A 23,650-nucleotide genomic window follows, 5' to 3' on the forward strand; every position below is an offset into this window, starting at 1 on the left:
AGATTGTCCAGGATGGGAGCAGAGGCAGGAGGAAGGACTGGAAGCAGAGACCCCACCCTGGCATGGGTTAGACTGGCACAACAGCTACTTTAGTGCAACTGGAGGGGCGCCCAGAGCAAGGTGGGAACAAGAGGGCCCAGGGTGGGTCCCCTCGTCACCCGCCATCCTCTGCCCTCCCAAATGCAGTGACAGTGTCCCCCTCACACCTATGTGGGCAACAGCAGCCTCAGAGTCAGTACCTTCAAGTAATTCAAAGAGCAGACCCTCCCCACCCCAACCCCTCCCATCTCTGGGAATTTGGTCGCTTCTCTACAGGGCTGGGTTCGGAGGAGAAGCCCCAAGTCAAACCCTTCTTCTCTACCTCCCTCCTCCCCGGCCACTGGGCTGGTCCTCAAAGACTCCTTCCTCTGTCCTCGCCCAGGCTGGGTGCAGGCCCAGAGGGTTGGAGCCACACAGAAGGAAGAGGCTGCGTTGCTCCCTGCCCCTCCCCAAAGGTAGGGTTCAGACTTGGCAGGAGGGATGGCCGTACTGGCTTGCCCCGGGAGCAGGGCTAGGGTCTGTAAGGCTATTTTCCTTTGGGGGGGGGGGGGGGGGGGAGCAGGGAATGAGCACTGGGTGTGGGAGAGGGTGAGAAACAGCTGAATGGGAAGGAGGAAGAGGAGGAAGGGGCCTCCCCGCTGGAGCATAGTTACCGGAGTCATTTCAGCAAAGAAACGCTCGTGTGCATAAGATACACAGTGTGCGCACTCCCAGCCTGCCAACCTGGCCCCACCCCACCTCTCGGGACCCCTTCCAAGACCACAGAGAGGGTTTTGGGGGTACAGTTGTAGAACCATTCACTCAGGCCCCACCATCCCCACCCCCAGCCTCTTCTCCCCTCTGGTCCAGGGAGGAGGAAGGTGCTTGGCTGGCAGACAGCGGTGGAAACGGTATTGAGTTTTCCTTTGGTTACATATTGAAGGCAAAGGTGAGCTGGACTTACAGTCAAAACGGATAGGGGTGAGGAAGGAAGAGAGGCCATGGCTGGGGTTAGAGAGGGAGGCGGCCCTCCTCAGCCCCTCCACCCCAAGGAACACATGTCTACATGGGGTGGCAGTCCCTCAGTCTCATGTCTCCCACCCCCCACAGCACCAAACAAAAGGAGAAGCCCCCTCCCCCAAGGGCTACTCCCCACCCCAACCTGGGCTGTACATTCAGTGGTTTTCAGCAGTCCTATGGCTCAGGGGGCCACGGGGTGGGGGAGGTGGCCCACCAATCTTAAGAGTCTCAGTTGGACAGTGGCAGTGACCTGGGTCTGTGGTCCATCCCAGGACCCACAGTTTGTGCCATTTGTTTTTTCTGAAGGATGGTACACAACCCTACAAAAGCCACCGCCCAATCAGAAACATCCCCCTAAAATCAGAAACTAAAAACTGGCTCTTCTCATGTGGCCCCGACTCACACGTCTGTTTCCCTGTCTCCTATGTAGCCCCGCTGGCTCCTGTGCTGACCTAGGGCTGCCCCGGCCTCACGAAAATGGGTCTTTTCACAAAAGTGCTTATAACTCGATGCAAGTGCTTTAGAGCTGCGGTGGGGGGAGGGGAGGGGAAAGGAGAGGGAAAGGGATGTCCCTCCCCACCCGACCCCCTTAAGACTGGGGGGCATTCTGCCTGTTTTACTTCTCCACACCCGTTTAAGTCAAAGAGGTTTAAAACAAAATCTCAACATGACAATAAATACACAGTGGCCATGAGGACAGTCAGAATGCTGCAGAGACAGCAGCCGGGGGCCCGGGGGCGGGATTTCCTTTGGCATAAGGAGAGGAGGCTGCTGGCCCTCCAGGTCCCCTCACACCACATGAGGGACAGAGGGCTCCCTGTCATATTCCCAGCACTGCTGACAGTGTGCTCAGGACAGCAGGGAACAGCCAGCCACCAGAAATCTCATCTAGCAAAACCAAACAATGGGGCTCCTGACAGGCTCGGGCAGGTTCCTTCTGTCATCGTCAAGCAGTGATAAAGGAGAACACGACTGACGCCCCAAATCATCCCCAGGGGAACCATTTCCCTGCTCCCCGTGCCCCCACCACTTAAGTCCCAGCACCAAGATGAGAGGGAGGGGGTGAAATGGGAAGGTTTTAGGGAAGAGAATCGAAGTTAGGGGCAAGCTATGCAGAACCAGCAGGGTGGGGGTGGGGGCGACAGCCCTTAAGAGAGGTCACATTGATTGTCGTCTAGGGAAGGAGAGGGCATGAAGGGATGTGGGCAAGAGGGGCATTGCAAGGCCCTTTGGCTTTGAAAACAAAAATAAAAACTAAAAGCTGCACAATTCTTCTCACCAATATGGTCACGCGGAAGCCTTGAAATGGTTTAGGATCTGAGGTGGGGTAGCAAGACACAGAGAAATAAACAGGGACCACGGAAAGGAAAGTCGAACACCCCAGGCTTCTGGGAACCAGCGTGAGGTATGGTGCAGGGTGTCTGTGGGGGGAAGGGCTCCCTGGGACAGCCCCTCTCCCATCAGCTCACCCTCGGCAAGGGTGGCAAGACATTCAAGGGACACAACTAAGAAACGGGTAAGAATGTGAATAGAGCGAGCGGGGTAGGGAAGGAGGTGGAGGGGTCCCTGGGAGAGACCCCTGGACTGTGTAAACGAAGCCCATCCAGTTCTCAGTTCTCAGGGGGCAATACTGATGGCAGCCAAACTGGGCAAGGACGCACGGTGGGGGAGAGGGGCAGGACCTCTATTCAAGTTCTGTGTCTTGGCCCCTGGCTGAGGTATTGCGTGTGAGGAAGGGACACTGGGTTACGGGATTGGGTCCGACTGTGCAGAGGCTCACCAAGGAGATGAATGGACAGGGCATCTGAAGGGACCAGGGCCAGACGCAATGCTACATTTAAAGAGAGCACTGCCCCTTCTCATTCCAGCCCAGTTTGGCTTCTCAGGTACATTCCAGGAATTGTATCCGTGCAGCGCCTACTCAACCCCATCTCTCCCCATGCTAGGAAGGCAGGAACTGAGCCTCAAGGTCCATCTGTTGCTCCCTTGACCAGTGCTCCCCTCACTGGAGGAGGCCTGGCTCCCTAACAAGCAGGCCCTACACTACCCCTGCCCTTCCCACCATCTTTGGCTTCATATCAGGAGAGACTGGGGCAGTGGTACTCTCGGACATGACAGAAGGTGGAGACAGACAGAGAAACTCCGGGACTGGGGACACAGGAGGAAGAAATGGTCCCTACCTCCACTTACATGCAAACACATGCCTGAAACACAGAGGACATACTAGGGCTGTACTTTTGAAATGGGCAGGATATTAATTTGTTTCTTCCCCTAAAGAATAAAATGCTTACTTAAAAATTCATGACAAGCCTCAGAATTCAGGGAGAAGAGAGCCAAGGAGGGAATGGCCACAGGCTCCCCTCCCGGAAAAGAAGTTAAAAGAAAGAAGCAAGGTTAAAGTGCGCGGTTGGAGGCCAGGCTAGAAGAAGGAGAGGGAACAGGCTGTGGGGCAGAAGCAGCCCTTGGTTTGCACATGAGGAGCCGGGGAGAACGTGGGATGAGGGCCAGGTTCAGTAGTTGCTGCTTCAAGTGTCTGCATTTGAATTTTAGGGATGATAGGATATGGGGGGAAGCTCTAGGCCCCAGTGCTAAATACCCTCCCCCCTCATCCTCTAGCTGCCCCTGAAGGGGGAGGGGGACACCCCCAGAGTGCTCACACAGTACCAGAAATTAAGGCTTCTCACTGCTGCAGGGATGGAGGGGCCAAGCAGGAAGGCAGTGATGGGTATGGAAGAAAAGGGGGGATCTGCCTGGCAGCAGGGGAAAGGGGGGGACACAGAGAGGAGAGTCAGAAGGAAGAGTTGGGGGAGCTGGCAGCAAACAGGGGAAACTGAGAGATGGAGTCAAGGAGGGGGAGCCAGGCATTTAGCAATCTTTTTGGGACACTTGGCAGAAGGGGGTGCCCTGGGGGTACCAAGAGCCTGGGGTGCTCCCTGTGGGTCCCAGACCTCTGCCAGGCCAGGATGGTGTGGCAAAGGGGTAAGCAGCTGCTCCCCAGTGCTTCCTCCCCCGCCCCACCGCCCAGTCGTGTTCTCCTTTAAAGTGCCCAAATGTTTAGACTTCCTCTAATAAATAGAATAAGGTATCAGCCGCCGGCAGGGAGAGGGACACTGGAGGGGGCTACTCGGAGTAGCAGCCATCTAACCCAATGGCGCCATGCCGCTCCTGGCTGTAGGGACAGGAGGCCCCATGAGGCAGGGCGCCACAGCCACCCACCGTCTTGGCGGCTGCGATGCCGCAGTTCTTGAGCAGGCTGAAGCTGAAAGGACTGACGGCGTCCTTGGGTGGGAAAGGCTTCATGGTGGAGAGGATCAAGGCCAGGCAGTCCGCCACGTCCTTGTTGGGGGCGCAGGCCAGTGCTGGGGTGTGACCTGCAGGCCAACGGGGAGGACTGAGCACTCTGGGCAGTGGAGGGGTACCAAGAGGGGCAGGCGCCCACTGTAGTCAGAAATCCAGGTGGCAAGGGCCCAGGGAGGCCTATGGCAAACTGACTGCAGGGTAAAGGGCAGCAGGCACATGGACAGCAGACTGGGGTGTGGGAGGCCTTCCTGACCCTGCCAGAGCCATCTCATTCCACAAGATTCCCCTGTGAGACTTAGAATGCAGGTATTGGGTCCCTGATCTCAAGAGGTCCCTGGGAAGAAAATCTCACTTATAGCAAGGTGAAAAAGTCACCTCATGAAGAAGGCCCCTGACCCCAAACCCAGGAGAGGCAGGGGGCTCTGGATCCCACCCACCTTCTTCATCCACAGCCAGCACTGTGGCCCCACGACTCAGCAGGGCCTGCACCACAGAAGCAAGTCCATTCCGGGCAGCAATGTGGAGTGGCCTTAGAAGAAAGACAATAGAGAAGGGACACTGAGTAGAATGCCAGGCTGTCCTACCACCCAAGGTGGGTGACAAGGGCACTGAACAAATACTGTGGGCTCCAGGGAGCCCCTGGAGGATAGGCTGCTTTCTTCACCCACCTGCCTCCCCCAGCCAGGAGCCCCCTTCCCCAGGCACTCACATCTGCAGTGCACTGTTGGTAGCATTGATAAGGCCAAGGTCTTGGGTTTCTGCCAGGATCATGAGGGCACATTTCTCATGGCCCTGAGGAAGAGGACGGAAAGTGGACACTTGTGGAGTAGAACCCTAACAGACCACAGGGAAGGAGCAGTCTATCCCGCAAGCCCGAGCCACTTTCCCGAGCCTGCTCTGGGCAGTACCTTGCTACAAGCCAGGTGCAGGGCAGTGTTCTTGTTCTCGTCCAGCACAGTCAGGTCTGCCTTCCCGCGGTACAGCAGAAATTCTACAAAGGGACCAGGACAGACTGATGCCTTCCTCCAGAGCAGTAGCCAAACCACTCACCCTCCTGTCCACAGGAGGTAGGACACCCCTTTGGGTTTGTTTTGTTTTTTTGAGACAGGGTTTCTCCGTAACTTTGGAGCCTGTCCTGGAACTAGCTCTTGTAGACCAGGCTGGTCTCGAACTCACAGAGATCCGCCTGCCTCTGCCTCCCAAGTGCTAGAATTAAAGGTGTGTGTGCATCACCAGCACCTGGCGACATCCTCTTGTATTATGAAGCCCAGGTCCCCATATGCCCTCCAGGATGGGCTGGCCCACCCCATCAGCATCCTGTCATGGTGGCTCCTACATACCCACAGCAGCAGTCTGCCCGTTCTCGGCTGCCGTCATAAGCGCAGTGCGGCCAGTATGGTCAGTGGCATTCACTTCGGCTTGATGTTGTAACAGCATCTGGAGCCCAGAGACATTGTCCGCGAAGGCAGCGGCGTGAAGGGGGGTCCTGGGGAGGAGGCAGAGTAGAATGAAACAGGGAACACTCTTCTGCAGGGGCAGAAACCAGAGGATTCCTGTCACTCACCGTCCTTTGGCGTCTCGGCTGTTCACAATCTTGGCACCCAGAGCTCCCAGCAGCATCTCTGTGGTGCTATCCTGGTTATTAATTCTGGAGAGGGGAGGAGGGATCATCAGAAGCAGCAAACTAGAGGACTCCCTGCCTCAGCCCAGGGTCTCCCCCCGAGAAGGTTGATGCACTTACACTGCACAGTGCAAAGGAGTGAAGGGGTTTCCCTCCAAGTATGAGAACGGGCTGTGTTCAAGTAACAACTCCAGACAATCTTCATGTCCTGGCACAAGGAAGAAAGCACAGCAAGGGTGAGAAACAGCAAGATCCTCCATCTGTCCTGTCCTGCCTCTGGCCCTCCAATCTACCTCCAGATCCCCTTCCGACCACATACATCCCTGTGCCTGCCAAAGGCCCCACTAGTACCAGTGTAGGAGGCCCAGTGCATGGGCGAGTATCCGCTGTAATCGACACCAGCATCTAGGGGGTCTGTGGAAAGGGCAGCCTGCAGCAGAGTCCGCAGCACTGCAGTATGGCCACAGGCTGAGGCCAGGTGAATAGGGGTGCGGCCCTTAAAGTCTCGGCACAGCACAAATGCATCATGGTCCAGCAGGGCAGCCAGGCAGTCCTCACAGCCAGTCACTGCCTGCAGGGCACACAGAGGTCAAGTGGTGAGAAGCCACTCTTTCCTGTGGCTAGCTGCTGGGGGCTGGACCAGCAGCAAGAACTATTTCCAGGAATCCATCCTTCTCTCCACAATAATTCTAATGTTAGGGGTCAGCAGCTACTTTCCTCGTAGGCAGAATGGCCAGAGTCAATCCTGAAACTCTGGGAACAAAAGACCAAGCAGAGGGTGAGGAGACTGAGGCCGGAGGAGCCCTGGAGCCCAGGAGTGGAGAACCAGCCTGGGTGGCAGAGTGAGACCCCTCAAAATCAAAAGAACTGCTGGCACGGTGGTACACATCTTGAATCTCAGCACTTGGAAACCAGAGGCAGGCAGATCTCTGAGTTCAAGGCCAGCTTGGCCTACACATTAATTCAGAGCCTGCCAGGCTCCATAGTGAGATCCTATCTATTAAAAAAATAAAACAAAACAAACCAACCCAACCCTGAAAGGATAGCAGCAAAAGTTAGATGGGCAGCAAGCACAGTCTGGGTGGGCAAATGGCTGAGCAAACAATGTCACCAGAGAAGAGGGGAGATACTCATCTCAGAGCAAACACAGGCCGAGGAAGACTCAGAGGCAGAATCCTATTCTACTTACTGACACTGCTGCCCTGCTGCCTGTGGGTCCTGTGCTCCCACCCGGAGGCCTGTAGGTGAGCAACCTTATCCCCAGCAGCCCACTCACCCCACGGTGGAGGGCGGTGCGGCCCCGAAGGTCAGCAGCGTCAGCTGTGGATCCTTTCTCTAGCAGCAGATGTACACAGTCCACATGACCATTCATAATGGCCAACATCAGTGGGGTTCTAAAGAGCAGGCAGGAGAGAGGTGAGGGAAGGGACCAAGGGGAGAAAGGGCGAGGGTCCGGCAAAGGGGAAAACACACCCCTGGCCCACACTCACTGTCCGTAGGCATCCATGACATCTGTGATGTCAGCTCGCTCCCCACTGTCAATCAGCAAGTGCAGGGAGTCAGTGTGGCCAGAGGCAGCTGAAAGAGAAGGGGGCCCCTGTCAGGACAGTGTCAGGAGGGAAGAAGGGCTCAAGGACTGATGTCCTGCGATGGCCTAGGGCAAGGAGAAAGCTTCAGGTAGGAAGCTATGAATCAAGACTTGGAGTTTCCGTCCTCCTTGCCCTAGCGCACCCCCAGCCCTACTATTCAGGGGGCCACTAACCAGCAGCATGCAGGGGTGTCCACTTGCGTTTACGCTCCTTGATGAGGGCAGAGGCACCGTGGGCCGTGAGCACCTCCACACACTCCGTAGAGCCTCGCTCCGTGGCCAGGAAGAGCGCGGTCCGGCCCTTGTGGTCCCTGACATCCAGATTCACCAGCGTTTCCGCCAGGGTCTTCAGGGCTTCACAGTGACCGTTGTAGGCCTGTGGGCAACTGACAGTCAGCTGATGACCGTCCTCTTCCTACTCTGCCCCGGGCCTTAGCGGGAGCTCCAAGTACATACAGCCCGTGCACTCTTTCTAGACAACCCACTTGCCACATCCCAGTGAGAATGCAGACACAAGGCTGGTGAGGCTCAGCGGGGAGAGTGCTGTACAAACCTGAGGACCTGAGCTCCAGCCCTGGAGCCCAAACACAGGTAGGAGGAGAGCTTCACAGGCACACCATGCACACACGTCCACACACACACATCATCATTCATACACAATCACACCAAGTAAAAAAATTCAAGTTATTCTTTTAAAAGAACGCAGGTGTCAGGACAGGGCTGCAGCACACCTGCGAATGGTCAGGTCAGAACAAGAAGGCACAAGAAGACACGGACTCACAGCTAAGTGCAAAGGGCTGACGGGAACAGTGCTCTCCACATCCTCCAGGCAGTTAAAGGACATTTCTAAGAGCTGCAATGAACAGGAAAATACACGCTGAGGTTCTGCAACATCCAAGATGTGCCCCCCTCCCCCGCGCCACTTACAGAAACCCCTTAATCTCCCAATTCAACTGCCCCTGTCTTTGTGACCACAAACCTGAAGGCAGACTACAGCCCTGCTCCTGCCCCCTCCCCCAGGCCAGGTTCCCATACATACCAGTTCGAGGTTCTGTCTGTTGCCGTAGGCGGCTGCATAGTGCACAGCTGTGTAGCCCTGCCTGTCCCGCAGGGAGGGATCTGCACCATTATCCAATAAGAACTCCAGACAGCTGGGGAGCCAGGGATAGATTGTCAGCCATGGATAGGCCAAGCCCAGCAAAGATGCAGCAGGGGGCGGGGGTGGGGGCAGGGAGCAGGGGCAAGGTGATCCCGCAGGCCAAGTCCTGTTCTGAGCAGGCTCTCTAAATCCTGCCCACCTGTCTTCAACCCCACACCTAGGACACCAGCTCCAACACCGTCCTTCCCTCTGTACCCTCTTCCAGAAAACATGGCACACGCTTGGCTAATGGCCTTCTGGTAGAGGTGGGTATGCTCACTCCTGCCTCCAAGCCTGCTCCTCCCCAAATGGCTAACGTCCAACTCACTGAAAACTCAGACTGCCTTGCTCTGCTGGCTGGGGTCTTCCTAACTACCCGTTTGTTCCCTTCTCAGGGTTCCGTTGGTGCTCTTTGCTTCCCTTAGTTGGAGTTGTAACAGTAATGACATCTAGCATTTACTGTCAAATACTGTGTGGTAAGCATCTCATGCCTATCCATTTAACTGTCGCAATCATGCTCAGAGCCAGATGTATTTTCATCCCTACTGGAGCTGAGAAAACCTAAGCGGAGAGGGAAAAATACCCTCCACAGTCAGAGCTGAGCCTCTGACCCCTCCCGGAGGTCTTTCTGTGTAGCTATTGAACTCACCCTGTAGACTAGGCTGGTCTCAAACTCAGAGATCTGTTTCTGCCTCCTAAGTGCCAGGATTCAGGGTGTGCACCACCAGGCCTAGTTTTTTTTTGTTGCTTTTTGAGCCCCCTGTAGTCTAGGCGGGCTGTAAACTCACACTGTAACGTGTGACCTTAAATTCCTGACCTTCCTATTGTATCTCCTGAGCACTAGAACTGAAGGCCTGTGGCACCGTGCCCTACGTTTTCTGTTTTTAAAGTCAGGGTCTCATTTAATAGCCTTGGCTGTCAGGGAAGACATATATATGTATATGTATACATATATATATATATACATATATGTATATATATGTATGTATGTATATACACATACACATATATATTCATTTATTTATTTATTATGTATACAATATTCTGTCTGTGTGTATGCCTGCAGGCCAGAAGAGGGCACCAGACCCTTTTACAGATGGTTGTGAGCCACCATGTGGTTGCTGGGAATTGAACTCAGGACCTTTGGAAGAGCAGGCAATGCTCTTAACCTCTGAGCCATCTCTCCAGCCCCAGGGCCAGCTCTTTTCAAACTCAATTTCTGAATCCTAAGACTTGCAGACAAATCATGAGGATAATAAGCTTCCATACACCTCATACTCAAGTCTCCCATTGCCAACTTCTTATATCAGCGAAACGAAAGCTCTTTACCTATGGTTTTTTCTTTTAGTTTTCTGAGACAGGGTTTCTCTATGTAACAGCCCTAGCTGTCCTGGAACTCACTCTGTAGACCAGGCTGGCCTTGAACTCACAGAGATCCGCCTGCCTCTGCCTCCTGAGTGCTGGGATTAAAGGTATGCACCACCACCACCCAGCTGTTTCAGATTTTTAAATGAGGTTTATGGAAACACAATTTCTCCTATTCATTTATGTCACTAGTTTTCAACTAATTTTGCCCTCTGGGCAAACAGTCCTTCATTGGAAGCGTCACCCCAGTCCCTGGCATCCATTCTGGGATGTTTGATCATAAATATCACCTCAGCTCCTTGTCACACCCCTACATCCAAAGAGTCTGGAATGTAAAGCTGGGGGCATCACCCCAGCCCTCTAACACCCCTATATCCAAGAAGTCTGGGATGACTGGAAGCCTCTGGCCTGGCAGTTGCCCTGGCTTGGACTCCAACTCCCAGCCTGCCAAGTGCTGACCACTCCCCCAGGCTATTTAGGCTTGTGCTGGAAAGATCACGCGGTTTGGGTTTGTGTGCCTATGTGCATTTTCTTTCTTTTCCTTGCCATGCTCTCCCAGCCACCCAAGTGTGCCGTCTAATAAGCCCAGGTATTTCATGTGTTTTAATCTGGTCTGATTGGATTTCTTTGTGCCAGCAGAGAGATTTTTCCTAATAGTACTGAAGAAATTTTTGGTTGTCACGTTTTGATGCTGGGAGCTGTTTTAACACTAAACTCTCCCCCACCACAGCCCTGGAGCAACTCAACTGTTCTGTTCTGTCTGAGAGAGAAGGTCTGACTGTGTAGCCCTGGCTGACCTGTAACTCACAACATAGACCAGGCTGGCCTCAATCTCTGCTTCCCGAATGCTAGGAATAAAGGTTCATCTTTCATCCTTTAGTACCAGCTAGGAGGTGGCCCAGCGGCATACTGCCTGCCCAGAATGAACAAAGATCATCCCAGGATCCATCCCCAGCACTTCAGTACCTAGAGCCACACCTGGAACACGAAGAATGAACATTCGGTTAAGAAGTCTCATGTATGTAGTTTCCCCAGCTTCCTCCGGGGCATTTTTAAGGCTCCCCTCAAGGACGGGGCTATGCCATCTTTCAACACACACAGGGCAGCACTGGCAGTGGTGGCCACGGCAATGAAGACTCAAAATGGGCAGGGGGATAACAGGGCAGGTGGCGCCGCGGGGAAGGTCCACGCCAGTGTCCTCCTCGGTACTCACAAGAAGGCCTCCTTCCTGCGGGATTCCTTTAAGAGCTCATCCTCTTCAGCATCGTGGCTGGAAGCAGTGTGGGGTTCCGCTCTGGCATAACAGAGGAAACCAGTTAGGAGATCTGGGGGCGGCAAAGGGTTTACAAAGAAGCAAGGTAGGAGCCTGACCTCCGGTAGGTGTCAGAAGCAGCAGCATAGTGAAGAGGAGAGCAGCCTTTACAGTCAGCCTCGTTGACGCCCGCCCCGGCGGTCACCAGTGTCACTGCGCACTGGTAGCTCCCGTTGGCAGCTGCATAGTGCAGTGGGGTCCTGGGGAGCGTGTTACAGTACGAATGAGAGACTCAGGGACAGAAGTGTAGTAAAAGGGTACACGGTAACACGCTCCTCCTCCCTCCGTTTTCTCTGACCAGACGCCAGCCCTGGGTGCCCTGCATGTGAACTTGCCTTCCAAACTTGTCTCTCCTTCTCAGGTCCGCTCCACTGCTCAAAAGCAAATTAAGACATTCAACATTCCTAAAAGAAGACCAGGTATAAGAGTGAGAGCCTCGAAACAAGGCCGCCAACCCAAGGAGAAGCTAAGAATGCGAAACCAGACCACCTCTATCGGAACTGCGTTTACTGCTCAAGGAAAAGAGTCGGGCAGACAGTGGGGACCCAGGCCCAGCTCACAAGGCCCGGAAGGAAAGGACGCACCCTCCAGAAGCAGCAGCATGAAGACAGGTACGGCCAAGGCTGTCAGGTGTGTTGATGTCAAACCCAGCAGAAAGCACGTGCTCGTTGCTGAGTGAAGACACGATGCTGTACAGCTGACCTGGAGGGGCGCAGCAGCCACGTATGCATCCAGGAGCCCTGAGCCTCCATCCGCCCCACCCCCGCCAGTCAGCACATACCTGAGGAAAGAAGCTTCCGGCAACAGTCAGAGAATCCGAAGAGAACAGCTAAGTGCAGGGGAAACATGTCGTGGATACCGCGCCTGGGAAGAGGTTGAGGGGCTCAGCCCTGGGGCCAAGGAAGGACCAGTTACAGAGCTCCTTTCTGTGGCCTGTCACCTCCACCCTAGGAGTCAGGGGAAGAGGGTCCCCATAACTTCCCTCTGACAGCATCTTAAGGCCTCTGTGTTTGATGTCCTGCTGCGGCCCCGAAATGGGTCAAGGCCCCGACTCACCGGGCAGTATCCGCGCCATTGGTCATGAGGGTGCTGATGAGCAGCTCGTGTCCATAGCGAGCAGCCACATGTAGTGGTGTGTTCCCAAATTTGTCAGCACAATCGATCTCGCTACCTGAGGCAAGGACACACACAACCCAGGCTCACCTCAGGCTCAGGTCCACTCACACCAGCAGTAAGCACTCAACTTATTATAGGCTGGATTGAACTAGGCATTCTCCATGCTTTTTTTTTTTTTTCTTTTAAGCCTCAGACTGGGAAAAGGTAGAGTTCCAAACACTTATCTTGAGTGGAAGATGGGGAGGGAGGAAGCAGGGGGTTTCTAAGTCCCCTGGAGGAAGAGAGCATAAAGTCTGAGCCCATACCATTTTGAATGAGGATCTGGGAACGCGTGAAACGGCCATGGATGGCAGCCATGTGCAGAGGACTTTTTCCTTCTTTGCTCTGTGGAGACATGATGGTGTCTGTTAAACATAAAGCAGAAACTGTCCTGTGTCCTCTTGGAAGAGCACATGGACCAGGATGGATATGTGACATGGTTACCCAATCACAGTCTCGAGGCCCTGATAAGACCTAACCACCCCAGGAGAACAGTGGGTAATTCCCCCAGGAGAACTTTGTGGACATGGCTGGAGTCTCAGAGCTATTAACACATGCCTCATCCTCTTAGGTACCTGGTAGTTGACATCAGCCCCGTTATTAACCAGCAGCTCCAAGCAGAGGGCGCCATTGGTGGAGACAGCCGCCACATGCAGTGGTGTGAAGCCCTTGTCGTTTGGCTGGTTAACGTTGGCTCCAGCGTTCACCAGCTCAACAGCCACAGCATCCTGGCCCAGGTAGCAGGCGATGTGCAAAGCTGTGTTTCCAAAGGCATTGGGCTCGTCGATCTGGATTTCCAGGGGTGAAGGTATGGGTTATCAGTCAAAACAAAGCTGGAAGCAGCCAATTAGCCTAAGAGTCCTAGAAATCCTACCACGTCAGTCCCTTCGGGTTTCTGTTCCATTACATAACATTGAGCCTTCTGCAGGCCCTTCCACCGTACCCTTCCAACCTTCAGAAACCACACCAATAGCCCCAGAACCGTCCATCTCTATAACAAATTCTGACTTCCAATTCCCTGTCCTGAATACCAAGACATGGCGTTTACTGCTCTGACCTCAGCCCCCATCCGGAGCAAGTACTTCACCACTTCAATCTGGCCGCTGGCCGCAGCTGTGTGGAGCAGCCCGTAGCCCTTTCGGTCCTTACAGCTGAGGTCTGCTCCACGTGCCACCAGCAGTTTCAGGACCTCCAAATGCCCTAGGGAAAGGAGGAAAAAAAAGTAGGCCTAGGGTGAAAGCAAAGGCCCCACAGCTCCTCCCCAAAGGCCCCAAGCTCCTCCCCCAAAGCCTCCAAGCTCCTCCCCCTCAAGGGCACCAAGCTCCTTCTCCCAAAGCCTCCAAGCTCCTCCCTCCCTGCCCCTTTCCCTGTGGTGTCTCTCACCTAGGAAAGCTGCCCAGTGCAGCGGCTGCCGCTCCTTTTTATCACAGACATTCAGGCTGGCTCCCTTATTGAGGAGCAGGTTCACCGTCTATATGAGGATAAAAAAGACACAGACAGGTTCATGCCCTCAACCTACCCAAGGGCAGAGCCTGCCGATCTCCTGAAAAATAGATGGCAGCCTGGCATCTTTTTGCTTCGTGTTTACAGTGCTGGGGTAGCAGCTAGTGCCTCTGTTCCTGGGCAGAACAATCTGGGATCAGGCACCACAAGATGCCACTGGGTAACGGAAATGAAGGATCTCTTGGGTGCTCTGCGGCTCTCAGAATCTCACGAGTCTCTGCAAATGTGCTGGACAACATGGACTTTCTCATCATAAAAAGAGACACACACATAAAAAATTTCCAGTGCCCCACGTCTTTAATTCCAGCACTCCAGAGGTAAAGGCAGGCGGGTCTCTGAGTTTGAGGTCAGCTTGGTCTCAGAGTTGAGTTCCGGCTCTACTTAAGGAAACCATGTCTCAAAAAATCAAAACAAAACAAAATACAGACAAAATTTTCCATGGAATCTCAAAAAGTCCTCCTGAAGTCCAAGTCAAACTTCAGGATAAATACTGTGGCACATGCCTGCAGTAACTTCACTAGCACTCAGGCAGGAAACTGTCCCAGCTCAAGGCTGTCTCAAAACAATAGGTAAAAAGTGGGATGTAGCTATGGTTGAGCAGTTGGACACTCACCTACCACCGACAACACCAGAAAGCAAAAGAATTTCAATCTGTGGGTTCGGAGTGCAGCTCAGTGACACAGCCCTTACTGAGCATATAACACAGTTGTTCAATAAAAATGCAGTGCAAACTGGTGATGGTAGTGCATGCCTTTAATCCCAGCACTCAGAAGGCAGAGGAAGGGAGACATAGGCAAGTTTAAATTCAAGCCTGTTCTAAACTACACAGCAAGTTCCAGGCCAGCCAAGCATACGTAGCAAGACCCTGTCTCAAAAACAGACAAAACAACCAAGTATAGCACAAGCCTTTAATCCCAGCACTCGGGAGGCAGAGACAGGTGGATCTCTGAGTTTGAGGCCAGCCTGGTCTACAAAGAGAGTTCCAGGACAGTCAGAGCTGTGACATAGAGAAACCATGTCTCAAACAGACAAAACAAAATCCAACAAAACCCTCAATCTAATACAATCATTCATTTGCTGCTTGAGCCCAGATGTTCGTATAACTCTGAGCTACTCCTGCCCAGAGCCCGGAAACATGCAAAGAGTGAGTGGGTGGGGAAGGGGAGACTGTGCCCAGACCAGCATGGTCCTCACCTCGAGATGCCCACTGTGTACTGCATGGTGCAGAGCACTGCGCCCGCTCCTGTCAGCCACATTGAGGCTGCTCAACAGGGGTGCCAGAGCCTCAGCACACTTGGTGGCCCGGTTGGCAGCAGCCACATGCAGTGGTGTCTGCCACAGCTTGTCCCGGGCATTCACATCAGCTGAGTGTGCCAGCAGCAGTCCCAGCACCTTCTGTGGAGGAGCAAGGGACGAGAGAAGATAAAGGAGAGCAGGAAGTAAAACATAAAACAAGAGGGAGGAAGCAGGAGGGGCTGGCCGCTCCTTCCCAGGGCAGCCTCTTCATCCTCTTCTTTCCCTCTACACTGTTCTCTCCTAACCTGATCTCACGAGAGCTTAAACATCTTTGCTGAGGGAAACAGACCCTTCTTCCCCAAGCCACCCTCCAATCACCCTCAATCCAGCTCCTAAACATCCTTCACTCACACGTACCCCCACCCTAGCTAAACCCATACACCCCAAGCCTAACTGCAGGAAAACCAAACGCTCACACTACATTAGTGGCAAAAACACCCTCCCCACAGTCCCTCCTTGGGCACCAAAATCGTATCTATTACTCCCCCAACCAACAAACATACTGGATCCTCTCCAAACTCCAGCCCCAAATGCCCCCCTTAGACACTGCACACACTACCTGACCTCAAGCTTTTCCCCGCCTAGCAGCTGGCGCTAAGGAAGTGATGGAGGATCCAGGAAGAGGTCTTTCCCTCTCTTCAAGGCTGATGGCGCCATGGCACGGGACTCCACAAATGAGTTTGGCCCCTTATGCAGTCGGCCTCCGTGTTGTGTGAGGGGCAAGGACGTACCACTACTTGCCACCCCGTCACAACTAGAGAAATCCTAGTGCCCAGAGGGGGACCAGACTTAAGGTGGCCCCCCAGGGAGAGATGACTCACTCAGGCCTGGCAGCAGGGCCCCCGCAGTCTGCCAGCCCAGTGTTAAGCTCTCCCTGACGTCACATCAGCTGGCAGCACTCAGCCCCCCTTACCAGCCAGTTCTAGGGGCAGGAAGGAGGGGCCAAAGCCTGGTCTCCTCCCTGCATGGGGCAGAATAGTCCACAGGGCCGAGAGCTGAGTCTCTCTAGCCCTTCAACCCATCCTTTGTGGAAAGGTGAACTGAGGTAGGGTCCATACCTCATTTCGGGAGGCAGCGGCACGATGAAGAGGGGTCAGCCACAGTGTGTCCTTAGCGTTGACATTAGCACCTGTGTGGACACAATTTCCTATTTTGTTGGGATTGAGGGGTGGGGGAGAGGGAACCTGAATGGACAGAAAGGCACGTTCCTGGACCAAGGACCCGCAATCAATCCGTGGGTATAAAGAGACTTCTCCCCTCCCTAGGTGCCACACCTTCCAGCTCCCCACTTTCACCTGACATCAGTAGCAACTGGAGGATGGGGACATCGCCTACGTAGGCAGCAGCATGCAATGGGGTTCGCCTCTCTTGGTCCTGGAAAGGCAGAAAGAGAAGCAGCTGCTGCAGAGAGAAATTATCCTGGACCCTGGCTCAAGTATGAGAACTCCAAGCCCTTCCCTACAATCCCTTCCTCTAGGTTCTGCAGGGTCTCAAATCCCGATACGGGGATTCAAAAGGCAGCATCCTGGGAGGGTGGAGTCAGGGACACCGACCGAGAAACCTACTCCTTTTTCCAGGAGGGGTGGGGGCGCTGCAGACCCCGATGGTCGAGAGGAGAACATCGTTCTCTGGGTATTCCCAGAACCCGTTGGTCGGTGCTCCATGCCTGACCAACCCTTAAATGCGGAGCAGGCTCTCATTTCGAAGTAGAAAGAGCTGCAGTTTCATCACAGCAGAGGAGAAACGGAGCCGCCCCACTTGTGGGGAGGGGTCCCGAACATCGGAGCCCGGATTCCGGCTCGCCATCCTCCCCAACTCACCAGCACATTGATGTTCTCCTTCTGCGAGAGGAGGGAACGCACTTCCTCCACATCTCGGCTAAAGATGGCCTGGACCAGGGGCGGCTGCAGGGAGAACCAGCTTTCAGGGAGCGGGCCAGAGCCAGAGTGGAACCGGGAGGTTGGGGAGCACACAGGTTGGAGGGGGGCGTCGCTGGAGGGGCTCCGCTACAGGGGTCCTGGCTGCAGCAGATTCCCGCGGCGCCTCCACCGGTCGCCAGGCCCCCAAGGACACCGGCTCCGCGGACGGCAGCACGGCGTGGGGCGCGGGAACCCCGGGCTCGGGCCCAGCCTAGGCCGCACATCCCCAGGCTCGCGTGGCGGCGGCGCCGGGCCCTGGAAGGAGGACGTGGGGAAGGGCAGGAGGGCTGACCTGGTCCGTGATGCTGAGGATCCCCATGGCCCGGCCCAGGCTCCGTCCGCATCTAGCTCGCAGCGGCGGCGGCAGCGGCGGCGGCGGCAGCGGCAGCGGCGGCGGCTCCACCGGGGACACGGGGCGGCCCAGGCGGCGGCTGCGGCGGCGGCTGCGGGGAGAGGGCGGCCCCGCCTACCGGGGGGCGGGCGAGCGGGAGCCCGCAGCGCTCCCTGGCGGCGAGCCTGGGCCGGGCCTCAGGGCGCTCTCCGCACCGGCTGCCCAGGCCTCGCTCCCTCCGCCCGCGCCAGGTCGAGCCGGGCGGCCCGGGCTCCTCCGCCGAGCGCGGGTTCCTCTGCTCCACCCGCCGGCTGCGCCGTGCTCGCCGCTGCAGCCTGGCGGCCCGAGAGGGCCCCACAGGGCCATGGCACGAACTCGGGTCTGATCCGCCGGGGACTCCCAAACTCAGGACCAAGCTGCGGGCTAGAATCCACACAACCCACATTGCCCCAGCAGAGCACTCACACCCTCAAGTCCTCTACAGATAGGAGAAACTCGGTGTATGGCGACCTGAGGCTTATATAGAGCCCCAGAACGAGTCTCCGCTTCTTGGGGGGGGGGGGGGAGGAGGAGAAAATAGCAAGATTGCTAAATTGCAGAGAAATCCCAAGAAACACTCCTGTTTCAGGAAGCCCCACAAAAAGCAGGACACCTGGCAGCTGGAGAAAGAAGGCCTCTAAAGACCAACAGAAGGGACCCTAACTCCATAATTACCCCGCTGCCGGTTAGGGTAGTAACGCTTTCTCCCACTGAAAGAGTGGTCAGTAAAGGCGAACTCCTCCTCACCTACTGGAAAGGAGGGAGGAAGGAAAGAAGGGAAGGAAGGAAGGAAGGAAGGAAGGAAGGAAGGAAGGAAGGAAGGAAGGAAGGAAGGGAAGGGGGAAAAGGCAGTTAATTAGGGACAACTGGTTGGAGGGAACTGGAGGAAAAAAGAAAAGCGGAGTTTGGTAGATTAGTACAATTTATAAAAAATGATTCAGAGACAGGCATGAGTCATGCCTAAAATTCCTACACACTGGAAACTGAGGCAAGACTGTGTTCGAGAACCGTCTGGGCTAAATAATGAGACCCAGTCTAGCCTAGTTTCTTTTCGGTTGCTATAAGCGTTACTACCTAGACGACTAGGGGAGGCAAGGGTTTATTTCATCTTACACTTCCAGGGCACAATCCTTCTTCCAGGAAAGCTAGAGCAAAAACTCAAACACGAGCCGGAACGCAGAGCTAGGGAGCTGAACGCTGCTAGCAGCTCAAACTGAACTAGATTTCTAAGCCAGCTCAGGACCACCTGCCTAGGGATGGTACCACCCACAGTGGGCTGGGCCCTCCTACATCAATCATCAATTAGCAAATGAGAAAGTGTTGGGGCTGGGAGGTGGTTCAGCTAGTTAAGAGCACTGGCTACTTTTCCAAAGGACCCAGGTTCAATTCCCAACACTCACATAGTAACTCACAGTGGTTTATAACTCCAATTCCAGATAATTTGGTAGGTTTCTGGCCTCTCTGGTCACCAGGTATGCACTTGGTGCAGACCTAGATATGCAGGTGAAACAATACATGTAAGGTAATAAAAGTTTTTTGCTGAGTGGTGGCACACGCCATTAATCCCAGCACTAGGAGGCAGAGGCAGGCGGATCTCAGTGAGTTCGAGGCTAGCCTGGTCAACAAAGCGAGTTCCAGGACATCCAGGACTATTACATAGAGAAACCCTGTCTCAAAAAAACAATAATAATATTAAATTAAATTTTTAAGTTAAATTGAAAAGAAGGAAAGGCCGGGCAGTGGTGGTGCACAGCTTTAATCCCAGCACTCAGGAGGCAGAGGCAGGCGGATCTCTGTGAGTTCAAAGCCAACCTGGTCTACAGAGCTAGTTCCAAGCCAGGATTGGTTGGCTCCAATAGCTACTGAGAAACCCTGTCTCGAAAAACCAAAAAAGAGGAGAAAAAAAGAAAAGAAAAAAGAAAATCCTTTGGCATGCTCTCAGGTGAATCTAATCTAGGCAATTATATCTCTCTCTTTCTTTCTTTTTTGAGACAGGTTCTCACTATGTAATGTAGCCCAGGCCGTCCTGGAACTCCCTCTGTAGACCAGGCTGGCCTCTAACTCGCAGAGATCCATCTGCCTCTGCCTCCCCAGTGCTGGGAGTAAAGGTGTGTGCCACCTATGCCCAGCTATAACAATTATTTGAGCAGCAGGTGTAAAGGACCTGAGTTCAACTCCTGGGTGCCACACAATAGGAGAGAACCAGGTCCTAAAAGTTGTTCTCTGACCTTCACATGCAAGCTTCAACACGTAAGCACCCCCAATTCCTCCACTCTCAGGGGACCCAACATCTGGTCTCCATGGGCTCTTGTACCTTCCCTCTTCCCAGATCACTCTGGGTTGTGTCAAATTAACAATAAAAGCTAAATAATGCCAGGTGGTGGTGAACTTTAACCCCAGCACTCAGGAGGCAAAGGCAGGTGGATCTCTGTGAGTTCAAGGTCAACATGGTCTACAGAGTGAGCTACCAACAGCCAGAGCCAGAGCTTTTACACAGAGAAACCCTGTGTTAAAAAAACAAAACCAAGCCAGGCAGTGGTGCATGCCTTTAATCCCAGCTCTCAGGAGGCAGAGGCAGGCAGATCTCTGTGAGTTCGAGGCCAGCCTGGTCTACTAGAGCTAGTTCCAGGACAGACTCCAAAGCCACAGAAAAACCCTGTCTCAAAAAACCAGAAAAAACAAAACAAAAAACCAAAACAACACTTGCTGTCTTTACAGAGAACATGGTTCTTGGCACCATGTAGCTGCTGACAGCTCTTTATAATTTCAGTTTTTGGAGATTCAACGCCTTCCTATTTATTTATTTATTTATTTATTTATTTATTTATTTATTTATTTATTTATTTATTATGTATACAGTATTTGTGTGCCTGCAGGCCAGAAGAGGGCACCAGATCTCATTACAGATGGTTGTAAGCCACCATGTGGTTGCTGGGAACTGAACTCAGGACCTCTGGAAGAGCAGGCAGTGCTCTTAACCACTGAGCCATCTCTCCAACCCTCAACAACGCCTTCTGACCTCTTCAGGGTCTTCATAAATGTGGTGCATTTACTTCATGCATGAAAACACTCATACACGTGAAATAAAAATAAATATTTTAAAATTACTACAATTATTATTATTGTTATTCATTTTTTAAAGGTTTACTTATTATGTATACAGTGTTGTGCCTGCGTGGATGCCTGCAGGCCAGAAAAAGGTACCAGATCCCAGTATAGATGGTTGTCATCATGTGGTTGCTGGGAACTGAACTCAGGACTTCTGGATGGGCAGCCGTTGTTCTTAACCTCTGAACCACTTCTCCAGCCCTAATTTGTTTGTTTGTTTTTAAAGACAGGGTTTCTCTGTGTAGCCCAATCTGTCCTGGAACACACTCTGTAGACCAGGCTGGCCTTGAACTCCCAGAGATTCACTGCCTCTGCCTCCTGAGTGCTAGAATTAAAGGCATGCGCCCCCAATGCCTGGCTTTAAAAGACTTATTTTTTAAAATATTTTTATGGTTTATTTAACTTTATTTTATGTGCATTGGTGTGAAGGTGTCAGATCCCCTGCCATGTGAGTGCTGGGAATTGAACCCAGGTCCTCTGGAAGAGCAGTCAGTGCTCTTAACCACTGAGCCATCTCTCCAGTCCCTAAAAGACTTATTTTTAACTAAAAAGAAGCTAGGGTTATAACTCAGTTGGTAGACTGCTCCCCTAGCATGCTTGAAGCCGCAGGCTAAATCTTTAGTGCCACCCAAGACTGGCTGTGGGGTGTGCACCTGTAATCCCCACCATTCAATAGGCTCAGGCAGGCTGGTAACACGTTTAAGTCCTGCTGGAACTGTACGCTGAGTTCAGAGTCAGGCTGGACAACTTAGTGAGGTCCTGTCTCAAAAATTAAAAAAAAAAAAAACCAAAGAGGGCTGAGAGAGAGTTGAAAAGTCATCTTATCAAGTAAGTGCACTCTGTTCCTGTAGACTGGAACTGGTTCCTAGTACCCGCACAGAGCTCACAACCACCTGATTCCAAGGAATCTAATGCCCTCTTCTGGGTCACCACAAGCACTGGCACTCGTGTGCCTCCCCATCTTTTTGTAATATATTTATTTGTATTTTACACACGCTCATGTTTTACTTGCATGCATGTCTGTGTAAGGGTGTTGGGTCCCCTGGAACAGGAGAGAGCTGAGGATACAGTTAATGTTAAAATGGTGTGGGCAAAATGTCTCAGTGGATAAAGGTGCTTGTTACCAAGTTTGCTTTTTTTTTTAGATTTATTTATTTATTATGTATACAACATTCCATCCATGTGTGCCTGCAGGCCAGAGAGGGCAGATCTCATTATAGATGGCTGTGAGCCACCGTGTGGTGCTGGGAATTGAACTCAGGACCTCTGGAAGAGCAGCCAGTGCTCTTAACCACTGAGCCATCTCTCCAGCCCTTGTCACCAAGTTTTACGACCTAAATTTAATTCCTGGAACCCATACAGTGGGAGAGGAGAACCTCCTTCTGAAAGCTGTCATCCCATCACCTACACACAGGCCATGGTGCACACATGTGCATTCGAAGGCTTATGTGTACACACAATAAGTCAATAAATAAATAAATGTGAAAATGGTTGGGTTTTTTTTGTGATAGAATGCTTGCCTAGCATGTGTGAAGTCTTGGGTTTAATCCACACCATTACGAATTGAAAAAAAAAATTGTATCACACACCCAACACCTAAGTATTGGTTTTTGTTGTTACTGTCTGTTGGTTAGTTGGTTTTCTAAGCCTAGGAAATCAGCATCTGGGACAGGCACTTTATATCTGAGGTGGAGGAAGAAGGAGGAGATAGAAACTGAACCCAGTTGAGGGGCACATGGAAGCTAGTGTTTTAGCTTGCCATTGGGTGTTAGCTTGGCCATTGGGTGTGATGGGCCTCCAGGAAGGGCTAAGCTGGGCTGTGACCCAAGGAGGAGGAGAGGAGCACACACCCTCCCTGCCCAAAATAGCTTAGTAACCCGAGGAATGGAGGCAGGGGTTGAGCTGGAGTCACGTGCTGAGGCCTGGCTCAGGAGTGGAGTGAATAAGGGACAGAACCAGATCGACTCTCTGAGCAGCTGGAAAGAGGAAGGGATAGGGGTTAGTTAGTTACTATTATTTAGAGCAAGAAAGACAATTTCCCAGTAGAGGAAGAAAGGAAATGATTTAGTAACATTGTCGCATCTGGAGCTCAGAGTGAAGCTAAGAGCTGGAACTGGTGACAAAGGCCACCTATGCACACAGTGGAACTTTCTGGAGATGGTGACATCGCTTGTGTTCCCAGCACTTGTGAGGTCCAGGCAGGAAGGTCAGGAGTTCAAGGTCAGCCTTGACTACACGAACAGTTCAGGGCAGCTTGGACTACTAAGACCTTGTTTTAAAAACCAGAAATTGTTGGAGGTGGAGGTTCAGCATTTAGGAACACTGGCTGCTTTTCCAGAGAACCTGGGTTCAATTCCCAGTATCTACACAGAGGCTCATAACCATCTGAGGGCCTAATGAACCCTTCTGGCCTCTGAGGACACCAAGCACACACACACACGTGTGTGTGTGTGTTTGTGTGTGTGTGTGCGTGCACAAACATACATTTGGCCAAAACACCTATACACATAAAAAATTAAAATAATAAATTGGGTAACTCTAGACTCTCTCTCTCTTCCTTCCTTTCCTCCCTCTTTTTTTTTCTTTCTCTATGACAATGTCTTACACTGTAGCCCAGGATGGCCTCAAACTCACTATGTAACCTAGTCTGGCTTCAAAATCATCCTGAGTTCTGAGATCCCAAGTGTGCAGAACCAGCCCGATTTGCCGTGCCTTTCTTTAGACTGGTTTTCATTCTTCTAGTGTAACAACAGGCACACAGACCGTAGCACAACCCACTCTATGATGGACCAGTGGGGACTGTAACACAGTCCTTAGCAGAGCTGACTCCATGATGGAAATACCATTCGGGTCATAAAATCCAGCACGTAGACTGTTTACCTGCCAAAAAGGAAAACAGCCTAATCCATCAAAGTCCATAGTTTTGGGAAAGTCCCT

General features: G+C 52.8%; 1 protein-coding gene across 2 annotated transcripts; it reads right to left on the reverse strand.

Moving 5' to 3' along the window:
• Window positions 1-932: 932 nt before the first annotated feature.
• On the reverse strand, window positions 933-17,661 carry Ankrd52 (ankyrin repeat domain 52). 2 transcript variants are annotated; one of them, XM_038314626.1, is made up of 29 exons: window positions 17,528-17,661; window positions 17,137-17,220; window positions 16,612-16,690; window positions 16,375-16,445; window positions 15,215-15,415; window positions 13,901-13,988; window positions 13,575-13,717; window positions 13,093-13,305; window positions 12,784-12,862; window positions 12,419-12,533; window positions 12,144-12,226; window positions 11,947-12,064; window positions 11,698-11,766; window positions 11,422-11,562; window positions 11,264-11,344; window positions 11,017-11,028; window positions 8,587-8,698; window positions 8,329-8,400; window positions 7,722-7,923; window positions 7,450-7,537; window positions 7,236-7,353; window positions 6,311-6,530; window positions 6,080-6,167; window positions 5,903-5,986; window positions 5,679-5,824; window positions 5,247-5,329; window positions 5,048-5,130; window positions 4,776-4,867; window positions 933-4,409 (listed from the first exon to the last, which is right to left on the reverse strand). In XM_038314626.1, exons 1-29 carry the CDS (start codon window positions 17,552-17,554, stop codon window positions 4,159-4,161), a joined length of 3,243 nt encoding a protein of 1,080 aa, XP_038170554.1. In that variant the 5' UTR covers window positions 17,555-17,661; the 3' UTR covers window positions 933-4,158. The 2 variants fall into 2 exon arrangements, with proteins under 2 accessions (XP_038170554.1, XP_038170555.1); XM_038314627.2 differs by lacking the exon at window positions 11,017-11,028.
• Between the last annotated feature and the right edge of the window lie 5,989 nt (window positions 17,662-23,650).

Source organism: Arvicola amphibius, chromosome 17 (assembly GCF_903992535.2).
Source record: "Arvicola amphibius chromosome 17, mArvAmp1.2, whole genome shotgun sequence".
Lineage (NCBI taxonomy): Eukaryota > Metazoa > Chordata > Mammalia > Rodentia > Cricetidae > Arvicola > Arvicola amphibius.

Coding starts and splice junctions, on each gene's coding strand:
- Ankrd52 (XM_038314626.1), bottom strand. CDS start 17,554: ATGGGGATCCTCAGCATCACGGACCAG. Junction 11,563..11,697: donor AGGAGAGACAAGTTTGGAAG/GCAAGTTCACAT, acceptor CACGCTCCCCAG/GACCCCACTGCACTATGCAG. Junction 8,401..8,586: donor ACAGACAGAACCTCGAACTG/GTATGTATGGGA, acceptor TGTTCATTGCAG/CTCTTAGAAATGTCCTTTAA.